The 18711-nt window shown below is 39.7% G+C and overlaps 1 protein-coding gene across 1 annotated transcript in view; it reads left to right on the top strand.

Moving 5' to 3' along the window:
- The first annotated feature begins 7699 nt into the window (after positions 1-7699).
- Positions 7700-18711, top strand: part of METTL15 (methyltransferase like 15) — a 202926-nt gene continuing 191914 nt past the window's right edge. The window contains exons 1-2 of the mRNA XM_008054782.1: positions 7700-7740; positions 10611-10894. Of these exons, the coding sequence (XP_008052973.1) occupies positions 10628-10894 (267 nt within the window). The 5' untranslated portion in view covers positions 7700-7740; positions 10611-10627. The remainder of the gene's footprint in view (positions 7741-10610; positions 10895-18711) is intronic.

Here is an 18711-nt window from a genome sequence, read left to right as displayed (position 1 = left end):
AGCTACCTTTGCTTGACATACCCCAACCTAACCCGGCAGTTATACCACTGCCAGAAGCAGTTCTCTACCATGCCGTTAATGAATGAAGTGTTTAAGGTGAGATTTATCTGGAGATTCCATCTTAGTTTTTTGCAGTATTATGGTTAATGCTTATATATTTGATACTTAACCAAACATAGGATTGATACTAATAGATTTAGATATTTTAGGAGATATAAAAGGAAATAACATATTATTACTACTACTACCGACTATTACCTCTATTGCTAATTACCACTACTCCCAAAGCAATTATAAAGCTCCTGAGTCTCAAACACATACATATCCAAAAATGCTAACTCACACAGTACCTAACATCACAGGATTACAAGAACATGTTCTGTAATATATGCCTTATGAAAATATATCATTTTTTGAACAATTGCTGGAAAGCTAAGGAACTGAAAAGAATACTTAGAGCCTCAATTTTGTTCATATTCATCTTTACAGAAGCTTAGTTCAACAACATCTCAAATCAATGGATAGCACATATAAGAGATAGGGAAATGTTAATAGAAACAGGTGTACTAACAAAAACAGGTAACATCATAAGCAATATATTAGATCACACATCGATCCTAATACCACAGATAGAACCATATATTAGAGGATCTAATATGATGTGCTTGAATATGATAGTACCCTCTTATAGGCAATTTATTAAAACTTGGTATGAATTCTCATACCAATCTAGACTTGAGGACATAAAGAGTATGATTGTGAAGTAGATCCCAAGAATGATACAACACCTGGCATAGCTACCACGTCAACCACTTCATATTACATACATCCAAATTTCAGATTTCCTCAGGAAAAAAATATACCTCCAATGCACTATGATACTCAACTGGCATAATAATAGAAAAGGATAAGACATACTATAACTATTATTACTTTCCTAGCTTTCCATTTTTTGGAAACTTTGCCTTCACACTCACCTTGTTCATCCTAAAGTCAAAATTATTTGGCAAGATCACAATTTTTTAATAAGGCTAAAAATTCTCACCAGTAAAATTAGATCAGAAACAAAGATTATTCCTATTAATCTTAACCGATCATATCATTTTACACATATTACTATTGAAACCCACACTAAAACACAGGATTATATGGATAAAGTTTATCCTGAATATAAGTATACTTGCTTTCAGGGGTACCAATTAAACACCACAAATGAGGAACTTATAAAGATGTAATTAACATTATCCAATGAGACATATTCCAAGGGGCAACCAACATTAATAAGCATCAACCTTAGTTAACATATATTAAAGCTACATTTCATCATCCCACAGGGGAAGACCCTTACCCTTACTCATTCATCAATATAAGTTATTTACTTATATACTTGGCCACATATGCCAAAACCAAAAGTTTTGTTTTTTGTGAATCCTCCTGCCTTGGCCTCCCAAAGTGGGGGGATACCAGGCCTGAGCCACCATGCCCTCAAACCCATATTAAAATAAGTTTTTCAAACCAAAGTGAACCAATGAACATGGCACCCTTCAGTCTATGGCATAATACATGCTAAATTCACAACATTAGATGGCAAACGTGGCTACAATATACAAAAACTACCATTAGCAAGTATTTTATAGAAAATTCATAAAGCTATGTCATCATAATGGAATTTCCATTCTATGGTGGAATGTAACACAATCACAAAAACCACACTGGTTCCCAATGACCACAGTAGATACAACATATAAAATCCCTACTAAATTTACTGATATAATCTGCTATTAACTAACTCACCATAGGTACTTAGACCATTTACACCCACATACAAAACAGAGATTACTAGTATATTCTTTACACAAAATAAACCAAGAAGCATGACATTATTAGACAAATTTGCCAACAAAACCAAGTATGTACAAAATCAAGTTATTTTTCCAATGTGTCCTCTAGAAATTAAGGAAGATCTAAATTTTATTTTGAAGATCTAGACAGAGACAATAACATACAATTTAAATCAACTGGTGGGAAACACTAGGAGCTAAAATACATATGAATAAAGTCAAAATAGACCATGTATTTTAAATTACCTTTTCTCCAGTCACCTGATGGATATTGGAATAAAGTTACTTGTCAGCCCAGCATCCTATTTACCAAAATATAACCAGACTAGACTCTCACTTACCTATATTTATAGCTAAAGACGTCTCTTTAACAAGATGCTATGTTAAACTCTGGGACCCTGGACCACCTATACTTGACAGAGGATGCTGGCACATTGCTTAAGAACACACCACCTGCCGGGCTCGGTGGCTCAGCCTGTAATCCCGCGCCTCTGGGAGGCTGAGGTAAGTGGATTTCCTGAGCCCGCGGTTCGAGATCCACCTGGGCAACTTGGCGAGACCTCATCTCCACAATAAATCAAAAAATCAGCCGGGCGTGGTAGCGCGTGCCTGTAATTCCGGCTACACGGAAGGCTGCGGCGGAAGGATCGCGGAGCCCAGCAGCTCGAGGCTGTGGTGGCCGGGAGCGGCCACTGCTCTCCCGTCTGGGCGACCGAGTGAGACTCCAACTCAAAAAAAAAAGAACACCAGAAACCACAGTGGAACAAAGGAATAACAAAACCTCCACCTAAATTACTAAAACCAAATTTTGAACCCATCCTAATTCATCCATTAAGATTAGCTTACAAATCAACACCCAGAAGTGCCAAAATATTTTTCAAGAAAGAGCAATTTAAAGTCACAAACCTCCAACCACAATGTATACAATTCAGGGGACAAGGTCTAACAGACAACTCATTTCACCAAACTGACCACCACTGATACCATATGAGTAAACTCCTTCGAATATTTGCAGCAGTTGGAATTATTTCAGGAATATAAGAAGCAGAAATTCAGGAAGTTAAAACAGACCCATTTGATTTTAAACATAAACTTAACTTTACACGTCAAGTACCACAGTATCACACAGTGAATACCATCAATGATGACTCCTATAAATGACTTCACAGACTGGCAAAAGGAATTAAACGAAAATATTGATCACAAGGTGGACATCTTAAAAACCAAACGGTCTTACACCAAGAAACTTTGTGGTGAAAAATTTAACCGCAAACACAGTGTCCCAGTCCTGAGTTAGTCCTTCACTAACTCAGACTTGGAACGACATTACAAGAAACTGCACAATCAGCAAAATCGCCTACAGAAAACTGGGACAAAGCAGCTACGAGTTCCCCTGGCTACACCCAGACCATCCGCATGTGAAGGCGCCGGGCGGTGCAGACATAACGTCCTGGAATTAAGTCGGGGGAGACACACGGCGTAGGACACAGCGTCAAGTTCATCAACAGGCAAAAGTCGCAATCTACACATGACCGCCTTAGAAAGAGCTTTATCTGAACATGGACCATAATGCTATAAGATAGGAATTGGCAGCAGCTAGAAACTGCCGGGAGACGGAGGAGGGAGCACTAACACCAGCAAGGGCACCTGTACGACGACCACTTGTGTACCTAATCTTGAAGAGTACCCCACATCTTTAAAATAACAAAATAAAAATAATTTTGAAAAAAAGGGGGGGGAGGAAGGGGGACACACTTCATCAGTGAGGGTATCTGATCTCAAACCAGGTGAAGTGGAGACCAAAGGGAGGCCCAAACTTCACTTGTACACCTAACCCCGAATGGTACCCCACGATTTTATTTCCTGAGTCGGAATCTCACTCTGTCGCCCAGGCTGGAGTGCAGTTGACACGCTCACGGCCCCTGCAGCCTCGACCTGCCAGGCCCAGGTGATCATCCTTCCAAGCAGCTGGAGCCACAGGCGCGCGCCACCACATCCGGCTAAGGCTTTCTTTATTGTTGAGACAGGTCTCCTCAAGTTGCCCAGGCCGTCCTCTGGCCTCCGCCTCCCGAAGAGCTGGGATGACAGGCGCCAGCCACCGCGCCCGGCCCACCCCACATCTTCAAAAAAGAAAACAGAGCTCTATTGACGGACGGCTACTGCACATACAGGGGATCTGCGTCCCGTGGGCCCGCCACGACCACAACGCCTTTCAAGACCCGGGAACCGGTTCGACCAAGCCCCTCTCGGCGTCGCAGAAGCGCCCGCGGCGACTCCGGCCTAGGGCAGGGCGGCGAGCGGGACTCCGGGAAGCACGGTCCCGCGGGCCAAGGCCGGAGGGCTCCGAGGCGGAGCCCGGAAGAACGCTCCCGCGGCCAGGTGCTGGAGTTCACGTCCGCGGCCACGGCCCGGAAGCGCGCCAGAGGCCCTTTAAAACTTCCCACGTGCCCTCGGGACCGGCGGCGGGGCGGGCGAGGGCGTCGAGGGGGCTCAGCTGTGCCCCGAGCGGGTTCCGGCAGCCGGTCCTCAGGCCGCTTCCGCCCCGGGGCCCCGGACACCGCGTTCCCCCGCTCCCCGTCCCTGAGCGCTTCCGGATTTGTCCAGAAGGCCACCCGGTCCTCTCCCCGGGGGGCGGCGGGACCCTCCGCTCCCGAGGAGACCGGCCACCCCGGGGGGCGTCCCAGAAACCCGCATCGTCCCTTCGCGCCCCGCTTCACGCACCTCAGGTCCGGGGAAGGCCACCGCCGCTACTTCCCGTCAACGTTCGCCTCCCGGCGCCTGAAACTCCACCACCACCAAATTCAAACTCCACCACCACCAAATTCAAACTCCAGCCAGATGCCGCAGCGCCTCGCTTTATTGGCTGCCGCCTCCGTGACGTCAGCGCGTCGGGTGGTGTCACGGCGCGCGGCGGCTCGGCGCCCGGAGACTCGGCGGCGCGTCGCCGTGGCAACGCGCTGGGCCGCTTCCGGAGGCCGTGGCAGAGATGGGCGGGGCTCGGCCGAAGCTGCCGGTGGGAGGGACCAGCCTCCCACCTGCCACCTGCCACCTGCCCGGGACGAGCCACCTGGGATCCTCCGGCAGCACCAGACCGGCGGGTGCGAGGCCTGGTCCCGGGGTGCAGGGTGTGAGTGAGGCGGGTGCGGGCAGGGGGTGGCCTGTGCCCTCTGCAAGGGGCAGAGGAGGAGCCTGTGGGGTGTGGATGAGTGGGTTCTGGGTGTTTGTTTTCTTCTGGTCTCGAGTCGCGAGGCCTCCGGGAAGTTGCGGGGACCTGCTTCTCGCAGCCACGTTCACTTGGGCCGAGCCGTGGGTTCTCCTCGCTGAATTTCCCGGGAGGCCGGGTGTTCTGGTTTGAGGCCTCAGCCTGCATGTCCCAGGACTCCCAGGCCTGTTCCCGTTAGCGCAGACCGTGAAACTGACTGATGGGTGTCCGGTTGCTTGTTTACATTTCCTAACGATGGCATAACAAAATAAATGTATTTAAAGATTTTGGACTAATTCCTTATTAGATGAAGTGTGTGTGTGTGGGGGGGGTAGGTGTTATTCCAGAATGTACACTTTAAAAAAAGAGACATTACCGGGACAAATGGGAGATAACATTTCTAAGATAGCTCATCATTATTCGGCAGGATATTTTTAATAATAGCATGATCTGAATGTCATTGTTGCTCTTTATGTAACTAATATTGTATCCATTCCTGCAGCAGTAACTGTAGATTTTAGACACCATAATACATCATAGAGTCAAAATCCCTCCCCTTCTGGAGCTTGTATTCTGTTGATTCAATATCACTTTATCAATAGGATGGCGCAACACCAGGGTAAAGTATTATAAATAATGTACGGGAAAGCCTCATGGTATGGAAATTTATTGTCTTTGTAAGAAAATAGGGAGTATTGTATTACACATTACATGTTATCATTTCTGAACACTAGATAGAGCGTCAATAAGGCTACTACTTATTTCTGGTTGTATTACATGTATCTTAGCTAATGAAGTTGTTGTATGGTTCTGGGCTTGGTAATAAAATTTAGAAACCTGTTTATTTTATTGCAAACTTGCACTCACCCTATAGTAGTACTTTATATTTGACTTCCCAGGCATTTTGTTAATCACTTTGCACATGTTATCTCATTTAATTCTCAAAACAGCCCGGGAGACGTACGCACCGTTGTCTTCACTTTACTGAGCTAAAACAGAAATTTTCAAAAAAAATTTTTGAATATTTTCTGAAGGAAAATATTTGCCTTGAACTGTACAAATTAACCAGTTTATAACTGAGTCATTTGTCTATGAAATACTTTGTGGATGAAGTGACTTTAAGATGAAAACTTAGTCTGAAAATATGCATATTTTGCCAATTGGTTATAAAATTGCATCGATCCTTGGTGAATAAATAAATAGAAGTGTTTGGAATTTGTTTTTTTTTTTGACACCAGCATTGTATAAGGCTTAGATATTTCCACACCTAATCCACATACTTACTTTTAATTTCAAATTCAGCGTTACTCGTTTGACAGTTAGCGGTGTTTAGAGGATGAGGTCCTTATTTTTAAGGAATTGTACCTTTGGTTAAAGCAGAGATTTTGACTTTACAGTCAATGCCATTACTGTGCCAGCTGGCCACGATTTTAGTTTGTCAAGACATTGAGGAGGTAGGTATAACAGAAAGGGTAAGAGAATGGCGTATTTAGTAAGGAAATCGAATTAAAACTTTCTAAATATGTAGAACTCAGACAGAAATTCCCAGTTTTTCTTAGAACCTGAAGTATAACGAGCTGCCCTGTTTTCAGAACTCAAATTTTATATACGTTTTTACAGGAAACCGAAGAGTAGAGGTATGGATGGAAAGTTAAAGTTGCCTCGGACATTTACAAAAAAGTGAAAGTGAATTTAAAAACATGGCAATGGTGAGGTCTTATTTATCCCCCCGCAGCCCCCCGGGAACGTCGCTTGGAAGGAAACCCCAGCACCAGCAAGACCTTCAGCGGTGGGGGCTGAAAGCCGCGGAACCAAAGGCCGACGGGGCTCGGTTGCTGGGTCGGACGTGGGCCCACCGTCCGCGCTTCCAAGTGTCCCCCAGGGCGGGGCCCTAGACGTGCGGCGCATTGGTTTCCCGGGCGCCCTAGGGGTCGTCGCTGGGCCAAGTAAGAGGCCCACTGGGAAGTCTTCGTGCCTCAGGTGAGAAGAAGGTGACCGAGCCCCAGGGGCTCTACTGGAAACCCCCACGCCTTTGGGGGGGCCCTCGGGAGCCGCGGGATTCGCCGGCGCCAGGGAAGCACACGTCCCCGCCCCGCCCCCGCTCTCCACACGCCGGCAACCTGGCTTTGACGACTCCAGATAGTTTTTCCTCGTCCGGGCGTAATTCTTCAGCCCAAGCGTGCCTTCCCCCCTTTCCTCTTTCACTTTCTCGGCGTTCGGGTGCCAGGCTCCAGGTCGCGCTCTTCCGCCTGCAGACCTTCTTTCTCCAACAGGATTCCCCCGCCCGGGAAGACGGAGGGCCCCCGTCTCTATGGCCAGCTCCCCCGAGAAAGCGGCCTGCGCGGGCACCACCCGCCTCTGTGCGCTCACACTGAAGGGCCAGGCGTGGCCAGTTGTGTGGTCCTGACGGTGGACACTGAGCTTGACTGGCAGGGGGAAGGGAAGCGACTTAGCCGGACGCCACCGAGTTACTCCTGGCTCCCTGCTTCCTTCCTGTGCCCAGACGGACTTCGTCTCAAGTCGTTTCGGGTGGCAGACTCCTGGAAGACTGCAGGAGGGCTCGGGGTGGTCCCGTAGGGAATCGGGCTTCAGAGAGAAGGAAGACACTTCGGTTAGAGCTTGCTCTTTTCCAGTTTTAGGGAGGCATTACAGCAACTAGCCCGGTGAGGTTTGTGTCCCATTCTCTGACGCCCCAAGGTTAGTGGCCAATTCGTTCGTAATCAAGGCTTTGTATCTTGACCCTGGTTGAATAAATACATTAAAACTGAATGCAGTAGAAAACAATTAAACGCAGATGATAGCGTTTTTTTCTGTCTTCTTCCTCTTTTTCCTATGTAGTTCTCATTCCTATGTTGGAATTGATGTTTTTAAAAAATTTATCAAAATCTGGACATATAGTATCAGTTTTTAACAATGATTTCACATTTTACTGTTTAGACCTATTCGTTGTATATTCTCTATTGAGTACCTCCAGCAGACTGTTATTTCCAAGTGGAGCAGGGCCTAGCCACAGCGTGTTGATTCCTTTAAAAAAAAGTTGAATCTTGGAAGGCTGAGGCAGAAGGATCCCCGGAGCCCAGCAGGTCAACGCTGGGGTGTCTGAGAGCGTGCCACTGCACTCCAGCCTGGGCGACAGAGTGCGGCTTCAACTCATAAAAAAAAAAAAAAAAAAAATTGAATCTGTCTAGAGCGTGGTGGCTCATGCCTGTAATCCCAGCTCTTACCCGGAAGCTGAGGTGGGAGGATCGCTTGAAGTTAGGAGTTTGAGACCAGCCCTAGCAACATAGTAGAAAAAATAGAAGACATGGGGGTACGGACCTGTAGCTCCAGTTGCTGGGGAAGCTGAAGCAGAAGGATGGGAGGAGCTCAGGAATTCGAGGCTGCAGTGAGCTCTGATCATGCCCCTGCACTCCAGCTTGGGCAACGGAGTGAGATCCTGTTAAAAAAAAAAATCTAATTTATGAGATACAAATATATAGTCAATGTTATTAAAGTACCATTAAATTACGTTAGTGCATTAAATAGTTCCAGTGGGCTATGTTTATAGCATGAGGATTCAGAATCCTCAGATAAACTACTTGTGTGTCAAGTCTAGCTTTACTTTATGGCTCTCTAGCTGTGTTACCTTTGGCAAATTACTTAGCTTTTGTTTCCTCACTGGTAAAATGGGAGTAGTAATAACTGTCTCCAGGACTTATGGTAAAAATGGAATGGGTTCATATATATACTGTGCTTAGAATAGTAAATAAGTAAATGTTAGCTATTTTGGAAAAATATTATATCACTAAATTGGAGTGTAGTTGGGTTTGCTTTGTATAAGCTTTCTGGGAATCTAAGGCATAATTAATAATTTAGCTAATTTGTCACTGCTGTCACTTAGAACACTCATTTATTCTCTCTTTTTTTTGCCACATTTTTCCTATGACACACTTGCTTGCCACATTACTATGTGGATTACATCTTTGGTAATGTTAATGTATAATCTTCAAGGTAATATCTGGTGGATGTTATATTTATGTAATAGCATATATTTGTATCTCTTCTTGTTTTGGTCATTGCCTTTTTTTCAAATTTTCAATGTTAATCTTCATTTCTTATTGCAAAAAAAGGAAAATCATATTTAAGTGGGATTTATGTTTCTTGGATGATTTTGAAAACATGTTTTTTTGGTGGGGTCAATCAGACAGGCAGAATTTGTTGAAGTGAGGATTGATAAAAATGTCAATTCTGTGGAAACTGGAATTAGTTCATCCATTCATTTTTTTCCCCCAGAAAACACTTAGTAAGCACTTAGTGTGTATCTGATTTTATGGATACAAAAGTGTAGGTCTTATTCAACAATTCATAATCTGTGAGAAAAGAATGGTATTACCTGGGTATTTACTGTGGTAGAATAAAAAATGTTGCTTGAAACCATTTGGGTAGAAAACATAATGTTTTCAAAAGGTCTTCTGTTAACACAAATACTTTTTTTTTCCTCTGCATTTCAAAGAGTTACAGATTGCAGAAGAAAATGGAGCAAGTATGATAAATTCAAAGAATGTATCAATTTACTTGCTGTTTTTTGGGCACAGGGGACAAGCAATTAAAACAAAGGTGGCTATGAAATGCCAAAGTGTGTTCAGTTGAGTGTTTATAAAGTTATAGTTTACATTGATATATACTCTGCTGATACAGGCTGTGGTGAGATGACCCCGTCAGAGAATATCCATGACAAATATACAAGATTTTCACAAACCGATGATATCCTTTTCTTTTGTATATACACGTGTAGTTTTTTTCTGTACATAGTCTTTTTCCAGAGACAGTCTCTCATTCAAATTAAAATTAAAGGCAAGAATTTAGCATTATGAGAAAAACAAATAGAAGAACTTGTATTCTAAAATAGGATTAAAATTTATAATCTCTTCAGTTAATCCAGAAAGGTTTTTTTGTTTGTTTGTTTTGAGACAGAGTATCACTCTGTTGCTTAGGCTAGAAGGATCACGGTTTACTGTAGCCTCAACCTCATGAATAGCTGGGACTACAGGTACGTGTCACCACACCTGGCTAATTTTTTAATTTTTAATTTTTAATTTTTGTAGAGACAAGGTCTCACTATGTGCCTGGGTTGGTCTTGAACTCCTGGGCTCAAATAATCTTCCCACCTAGGCCTCCTAAAGTGCTGGGATTATAGGTGTATGCCACCATGCCCAGGCCCAGATAGTTTTTTAAATGAACTGTTTTAATTCATTGAATTCACTCTTTAGACTTCATTAACACTTTTAAAAGTGTATTTCAGAGAAATGTTGACTGAACAATCAGTTTTTATATCCCCGATAGTTAAAATGTTAATGGTCTTAGAACTTGTAAGGCCACATTAAAACATTATATTTAAACTATATTTCCACGTTTTCTTAGGTTCCTTGCTTTGTATGAGGTTAGTCACCTTTACTTGTTTAAGATGTTCAGATGATGAGTCTTAGCATATTTTGGGGGAGTTGAGTATTGCATATTAATTTACTTACCCCTGAGCATCATAACATTCTTTTAAAACATCCAACAATCATATTAAATTTTTTTTCTAGGTTTGTTGACCTGCAGAATGCTTCGATACCAATATTGTAGAAAATATAAGGAACTTTTTTCATGCTGGCTGGAGCCTAGCATACTCAATTTGGGTATCTGGCCAAAAAAAATACATACTACAGCAGAAAGATATAATGAAGATGACGCGGAGAAGCAAACAGTTCAAACTGGAGCTCAAGAGTTGCACAGCTGTCAAGATAAAGATTCTGAAGCTACAACTAAATTACATATTCCAGTCATGGTGGATGAGGTTGTCCGTTGTTTAGCACCTCAAAAGGGGCAGGTAAGTTGTGAGGTTTTTTTTATTTTTTAATACTTTTTTGGGGGGATATAATTCACCTTTCGTAATATTCACCATTTTCAAGTGTATAGTTCAGTTACCTTTAGTATACAGATGGTCTCTAATTTACAATGGTTTCACTTAAATTTTTCAACTTTACAATTGTGTGAAACAATACACATTCAGTAGAAATTGTACTATGAGTACCCATACAACCATTTGGCTTTTTATTTTCAGTACAGTATTCAAAAAATTGCATGAGATAGTTAATACTTTATTTAAGTATTTTAACTTAGTGTTAGAAGATTTTGTAGGGTAATATAAGTGCTCTGAGCATGTTTAAAGTAGAGTAGGCTAAGCTATAATGGTTGTTAGGTTAGGTGTATTAAATGCATTCTTGACTGTGATATTTTCAACTTATGATGAGTCTATCAGGGTGTAACCCCACTGTAATTCGAAGAGCATCTGTATTCATAAGGTTGTACAGTCATCACTGCTATCCAGTTGAGGAACATTTTAATCACTCCAGTAGAAAATCCTATGCCAATCAGCATTCACTGCCCATAGATCTCCTTTACCCAGTTTTTGAATACCATTAATTTTTTTTTTATCTCTATGGATGGCCTATTCTAGACAGTTTATAAAAATGGATTCACACAATATGTGGCCTTTTATCTGTCTTCTTTTACTCAGTGTTCAAGGCTGATCTATTTTATAGCATGTGTCAGTACTGTGTTCCTTTTTATTGCTGGATCTTTCCATTGCATGAATATGCCACATTTTGTTTACCACTTAACAATTGATGAGCATTTATGTTGTTTCTACTTTGTGGCTATTTTGAATAATGCTGTTATGAGCATCTTTTTGTGTGTGTATGTAGACATTGTTTTCAGTTCTCTTGGGTATATATCAAGGAGTGAAATTGCTTTATGCTTAACTTTTTGAGTAGAGTCTGACAGACTGTTTCCCAGAGTTGATTAGTTTTGTCAAATGATAGTTTTAAAAGAAAAAGAATAGCAGGATGAATGGTTCCAGATATGAAAACTGAATTCCAGTTTAGCTTCTTGAGAATTTTATTTTATAATCCTTTTAAGAATGTTTGGAGACAAAGGCATGGATCTGAATTCCTGTGCTCCATTATTTTTGCCTTAATTTTCACCTACCGTTCTGTATTTATTGGGGTTCTCCAGAGAAACAAAACCAACAGGATGTGTATATGTATATGCATATGCATATGCATACACACACACACACACACACACACACACACACACACACCCCTTGAGCCTTGAACAACACAGGGGTTAGGATTATTGAGTGCTAAGCAGTTGAAAATCCATGTACAAATTTTAGATGTTTAAATACTTAATTATTAATGGCCTACTGTTGAACAGAAGCCTTACTGATAACATAAATACACATTTAAATAATGTTTACTGTACTTGTAAAATAAAAGAAACTAGAAAAGAAAATCATAAGGAAGAGAAAATTTATTTACTACTTGTTAAGTGGAAGTGGATCATCATAAAGGTCTTACTCCTTGTCATCTTCACCTTGATTAGGCTGAGGAGGAAGAGGAGTGTGATCTTACTGTCACAGGGTAGCAGAGGTAGAAGAAAATCTGCATGTAAGAGGACCCTTGCAGTTCAAACTTCTGTTGTTCAAGAGCCAGCTGCCTATGTGTGTGTGTGTGTATGTGTGTGTGTGTATGTGTGTGTGTATATATATATATGGGCATAGATATCTCCATATCTCTCTCTCTATGCATATATAGATATCTCTACCTGTTGTAATACATTTATAATTTATAGATATCTATATCTATCTAGCTATCTAGCAGACTATCTAGAGAAAGAGAAAGATAGTTTAAGGAATTGACTGATGAAATTGTGGAGTGTTGGTATACCCCAAATCTGCAGGATTAGCTGGCAGGTTGGAGACTCGGGGAAGAATTACAATTTGAACCCAAAGGCTATTTGCTGGCAGAATTCCTTCTTGTTCCAGTGGGTCAGTCTTTGTTTTATGGAGGTCTTTCACTGATTAGATAAGCCCACCCTCAAAATTCAAATGGAGGGTGATTACTTTATTCAGAGTCCATCAAGTTAATTGTTAATCTCATAAAAAAAAAAAAAAAAACACCTTCATGGAAACATCCATATTAATGTTGGACCAAATTTCTGGGTACTGTGGTACAACCAAATTGACACATAAAATTAACCATCACATCTACTTATAATATTGCTGGCACGATTAAATTAGATCTTAGGTTATGAAATGCTTTAAAATCTATAAAGAGATCACAAAGATATCAGGTGATATAACATTAATGCTTTGCACTTGGAGTCATCTCACAGATTACTTACTAGTAACTCATCTATTTTATGAAATAGTGAAAAGCGACTCACTTCATATTAAATAGTTTAATGTTGGAGCCAATTATTTTATTGTAATGATATTTGGCTTATAATGGAATTTTGGACATTAAAGAACGTATTTATAATGAAAAATCAAAATTTTATATCTGACATTTTTTTAACGTGGTAATATGTGAAGCAATCACCTGTGTGCATTGCAGGTTCATTGATACATGTTGTGTGATAGTAATTTGGTGGACATCTTCCATCTGGTGTATTTCTATACAAGCAGACAATGCAGTCTTGTTTTCTTCCTCCTATCTTAATAATATGTAATTTATTGTCCAGTCTGTTGTTCAAAGACGATGTAGAAGGACCTACTCATGATTTCTGAAAACTACTTCTCCACTGATTGATAAGAAGCTTGACAAACTTCAAATGGAACATAGGTTTATCATTTTTCTAATGTTCGGTACATTAAAACATTAGGAGTTAATAACATATTTCTAGTCCCTAGAAGAAGAATGTCCTCCACTATTTTTAAAGATTTTCACCAAAACAATATGTAGAAGCACATTGATCTACATGATCCACACCACTCATGTTTGCAATAGAATTTGGGATCATTTCAGACTTTTTGGTTGATGTAATATTTCCACCACATGATGCCCTTGTGGTAGATTTCACTCCTTCATGATTCCATGTGCTGAGAATTGTAATGTCCTTTTGTTCTTCCACACAAAAAAAGTAGGATTATACGCTCCTGTTTTTTTCCTTAAAAACTTTGGCTTTTTGATTTGTGCTGGTATTCCCTCTCAGTTCACTTTGATTATAGGAGTAAGATGACATCATCTTTAGTAGCTCTTCTACTAAGACAGTAATAGTATAATATCGGTCAGTAAACATGTGGTATCCTGCTGCATTGGGAACTTTTCCCAACAACTTTTTATATAAATGTAATGGAATTCTGGTGCTTATTGGAAGATCAGGTCGAATGATGTTTTTGGATGTTATGCTGTCATAATAGGGAGGTGCTGAAAAAAAGATACCCTGTCTTTGAATCAGTTAGTGCATAAATATGTATACTGCATTTGGTAGCCTCATTTGGATTGTATATGGTATAAATAATATTCACCCTTTAATTTCCGACTTAGTGTGGATAGATATGTGCGATTTGTGCTGCTTGCTACTTCAATACCATCTGCCTTCATCTTTGAAAGTCTCTTTCTTTTAAAGCTACAGTAATTTGCTTATCTATCTTTTCAAGTTATGCCATATGGTACATAGGGTATACCTACAGCTTCCTTTCACTATGGAAGCACTTCATACATTCTCTTTCTACCTAATGTCAGCTAATTTTTTTTTCTTACATATCTCTTGGCATATATTCCATATCATTTGTTTGTTTGTTTTTTAGTACAGTCTGAATGGAAAATTCAAGAAAACGTACATTTTTGAAACACTTATACTGGCATAAGTTTGCCCTGTGTATTACCAGCAAGCTCTTTACATCCCCTGAGAGGGTACACTGGAATGGTTTGCTAGATTTATGATATCCCCTCAGAGGTTGCATCTGAGTGCAGAGTTAACAAAGAAAAACCTAGGAACTTCTTGATAATTAAGTATATTCACAAAAGAAAAATAATTTTATTGCAGTAAATTTTCTACAAATGCCTGTTTATAATTAATACTAATACTTCTTGGTGTACTAACTTCAGAAATGTGATTCGTTGTTCTAGAAACTACTGTTTTTTGCCTGACTCAGTTATTTTGTTTTATAAGTCATATCTTGCTTCTTTTTTCACATAAGCAGGCATACAGCCTAGTGATTAAGAACAAAGAATCTGGAAATGGACTGTTGAGGTTTGACTATGTTGTCTAGGAAATGTGTACATTTGCACATACATGCAGCTTTTAATCATTTTTTTTCCTCCGGAGAATTCTTCAAGTTGCATCAGGCAGTTTTTATAACTAAGTTCTAAGCTATATGCGTAAGGTATACTAGAATGTCAGGATGTTGCTTATACAGTACCCATCAGTGATGTGTTATGGGCCATCAGTGATGTGATATGGGTTGCTTCATAGAAATATTGCTTACTCTCTCCTCAGGCAGCATATATGTAGCAAAATACACCCAAGTTTTAAAAAATGAGTTTATGTGTATGAAAACATCTAGCTCAATGTTATAATATAGTAGGGACTCCAAAAAATACATGAAAATGCAAATTAAAAAATTAAATTGGGTAAAACTTCCTGTTGAATATGTCTTCATCAAAATGAAATTCTCTTAATTTTCTTTAAAGAGTCATAATGTAGGGATAGCAATTAAAACCCACATCTAAGTGTGAATTTCTTTAAAGGTATGTTTAAATATATATGACATATTTTACATATATGTGAATATATATAAAAGGGGAGGAGCAGTTAGTAAAAAATGGAGCTGGATTCAGTGGCTTGAATTTGACTTTTGGAACCAAAAACCAAAGCACCAATTTATTGAAGCCTAGTAACAAAACCAAATATTTATTTTGCTCTAACCCCAGGAGTAGAAAAACAAAAGCAAACTCCATTACATTTTCTAGTAAATTAGTATTGTATCTACTTTTTTTCTTAAACCGATTGAATTAAAATTAGATGATTCTACAACTTGACCTACACTGCTGTTTCATTCTGTTCTAGTTCCTGACAAATGTAAAGTTGGTTTATTTTGACACTTTCCTTGTTCTGAGTTGGATTTTTCAGTAACTTTTTATAGAAAGTTTAATTTTATGAATGTTATTTCTGAAAACTTTTCATGTGAGATACACTTAGAGACAATGTTATTTCTTATCTTTTCTGCTGTCTGGCAGACAGCTTTATTCATTATTCTCTTAATCTTCAAGTAATAAAGAACTTGTGACAATCCTTTACCAGGGAAGGTCTTCATTTCATCCATAATCCATTATTTGCTTCTCTTCTTCCTGAGCCTTTTCCCAAAAATCATTTTCCTTTGCAAACTCTGAGTCATCTACTCACTTTATCCATTACCTACTTACTACTACTATTTTCCACATCACCTTCAACAGTGAATTAGCAGATGAAACTTTTGATCATAACAAAAACTTAAAAAAATATCTAAATGTAGTTTTAAGTGATACCTAGCCATTTTATACTTATTTATTTTTTATTTAATTTTTAAAAGATGCTCATCTAAAGAAAATAGTGATTTGGGGAATTTCTTTAGTATCATAGCTAGTTTATTACATATTTAAATTCATTTTTTAAAAGCATTCTAAATATTTACTAGTTTGAATATAAGAAAATAAAATTATCTTTCTCTTCCTTAGGAGTACAGAAGGAACTAAATAAATTATAACTTGCTTAGTTTTCCTTATTTCATGTTCTAGGTGAACTTTCTGTAATAATATATTTGTTGTTCAAAAACATTTTTCTTGCTCCTGGAGATGCTTTGCTGTAGGCTACCTTGGTCCATTTTTCATTCTTGATTTCTGAAAACTTGAGAAAATAAGTATAATCTTGCCTGGTTAACATGGTAGCAGTTTGGAGAGTACAGGAGACTTTTTATTTAGGGCCCAGTAGTAGTGCTAATCTAACTTTGACCCCTAGGGCTTCTCAAAGAGTGCTAAGTTATAAGGGAGATGATGAACTTGTAAGGACTAGTACTAGTAGCTGTGCAGTTTTTGTCAATTAACTTACCGTTGTGGTGCTTCAGATTCCTCATCTGTAAAAGGAGGAAACAGAATCCACCTCCTATAGTTACTGTGAGGATTAGATGAGTTAATGCTTGTGAGCTACTTAGTTAGAATGATGACTTCCAAGTAGCTTGAACTTCATAAACAACAGCTGTTATTATGAGGACAGGAAGGGTCATGGTATGGCAGTTAGATTCAAAGGGGATTCAGGGGGAAAATGCCCAGGGATAGCAAAGGTCCAACCAACTTTATTGAAACTGAAAAAGTGCTGTTGCCTCTGCTGGGAACTCTCCAGTCACCATACTTCAGAACTTGTGTCAATTTTTACTTTTTTTAAGGCAGTTTTTTGATGAGCTTCCAGAGGAGACAGGTATCTCTATAACAAATTTGTAGTCTTGTACTTTTCTTTCACGGCACATATAATAATTTATAACTATATTTTTTTGAGGTTATTTGTTCAATGGACATCTCTCCTAGGAGGTTACCCTTCATGAAGTCTTGGACATGTCTGTCTTGTTTACCATGACCTCTAGTGCTTAGTTCAAGGCCTGCTATGTGGTGGTTTTGTAATGATGTTTAAATGAATGAATGAAAGTCAAAGTAAACCAGAGAACAGAAGGGAGGCACCAATAAAAGGAAAGTCTGTTGGGCACTGAGGTAGCATCTTTGGCTCTAGACTTTTATATAATTGCGATCTCAGTGTGACAGGCCTAGTCCAATCAAGTAACTGGAATAACCTGCGAGAAAACTGTGAGGAAAAATACAAGTACTGAGAAAATGAGCTGGCATTTATACGGATGCAAAATAGATTATGATGGCAAATAGGCTAAGGTTGCAAGGTTTGGCCTATAAATATTTTAAAATAAGTGTCTTACCTATTTGAAAATTCTAACGTTTAATATTAGTTAATAATTATTAGATTTGCTAAAGTTGTCATGGTACCAGTTTTGATAATTTTCTTTATAAAAATGCTGTGTATTATAGAATTTTTTTTTTTAAGATTGGAAGTAGTAATTTACTTGTTTTACTTGAACATCTTTGCAATCTCTAATGGAGAATAAACATCAGAGAGAAAATACTGAGGCTATATGTATACTCTCTTTAAATATTTAAGGCTAGTCACAAAGAAAGAGTTTATTTTGTTTGACCCCAAATTGTTGAGTTAGGAACTTTTCTAAGGGACAATATCAGTGGTATAGTACCTACAAGGAGATGCTTTTTTTCTCTAAGAAAGACGGGCTCAGTGGCTCAGCCTGTAATCCGGCGCCTTTGGGAGGCTGAGGTGAGTGGATTGCCTGAGCCCGCTGGTTCGAGACCCGCCTGGGCAACTTGGCGAGACCTCATCTCTATAATAAATCAAAAAATAATTAGCTGGGCATGGTAGCGCGTGCCTGTAGTTCCAGCTACTTGGAAGGCTGAGGTGGAAGGATCGCTGGAGCCCAGCAGGTGAGGCTGCGGTGGCCGGGAGCGGCCACTGCACTCCAGTCTGGGTGACAGAGTGAGACTCCAACTCAAAAAAAATAATAAAAAAATAAAAATAAAAATTTAGATGGGATGGACTGTATGTTAGGATATAGTGTTTGCCCTCTCGTATTTCTTAAAATATAGTTTCTTTGATACAAAATTTTATTTTATATTGCATTCTACCTTTGTTTGAAGAATGCTTTTTATCTTAAAAAGTCATTTTGCACATTAAGTGGTCTTTGTGTCACAATACCTTCTAGAGTGTGATATTTCCAGTGCCATGCTGGTAAATGATTTAACACCAGGGTCT

The sequence above is a fragment of the Carlito syrichta genome, unplaced genomic scaffold, assembly GCF_000164805.1.
Source record: "Carlito syrichta isolate Samal-C Ts95f unplaced genomic scaffold, Tarsius_syrichta-2.0.1 Scaffold301283, whole genome shotgun sequence".
Taxonomy (NCBI): Eukaryota; Metazoa; Chordata; class Mammalia; order Primates; family Tarsiidae; genus Carlito; species Carlito syrichta.
Note: the sequence above shows the minus strand (reverse complement) of the source record. Positions and strands in the feature narration are given on the sequence as shown.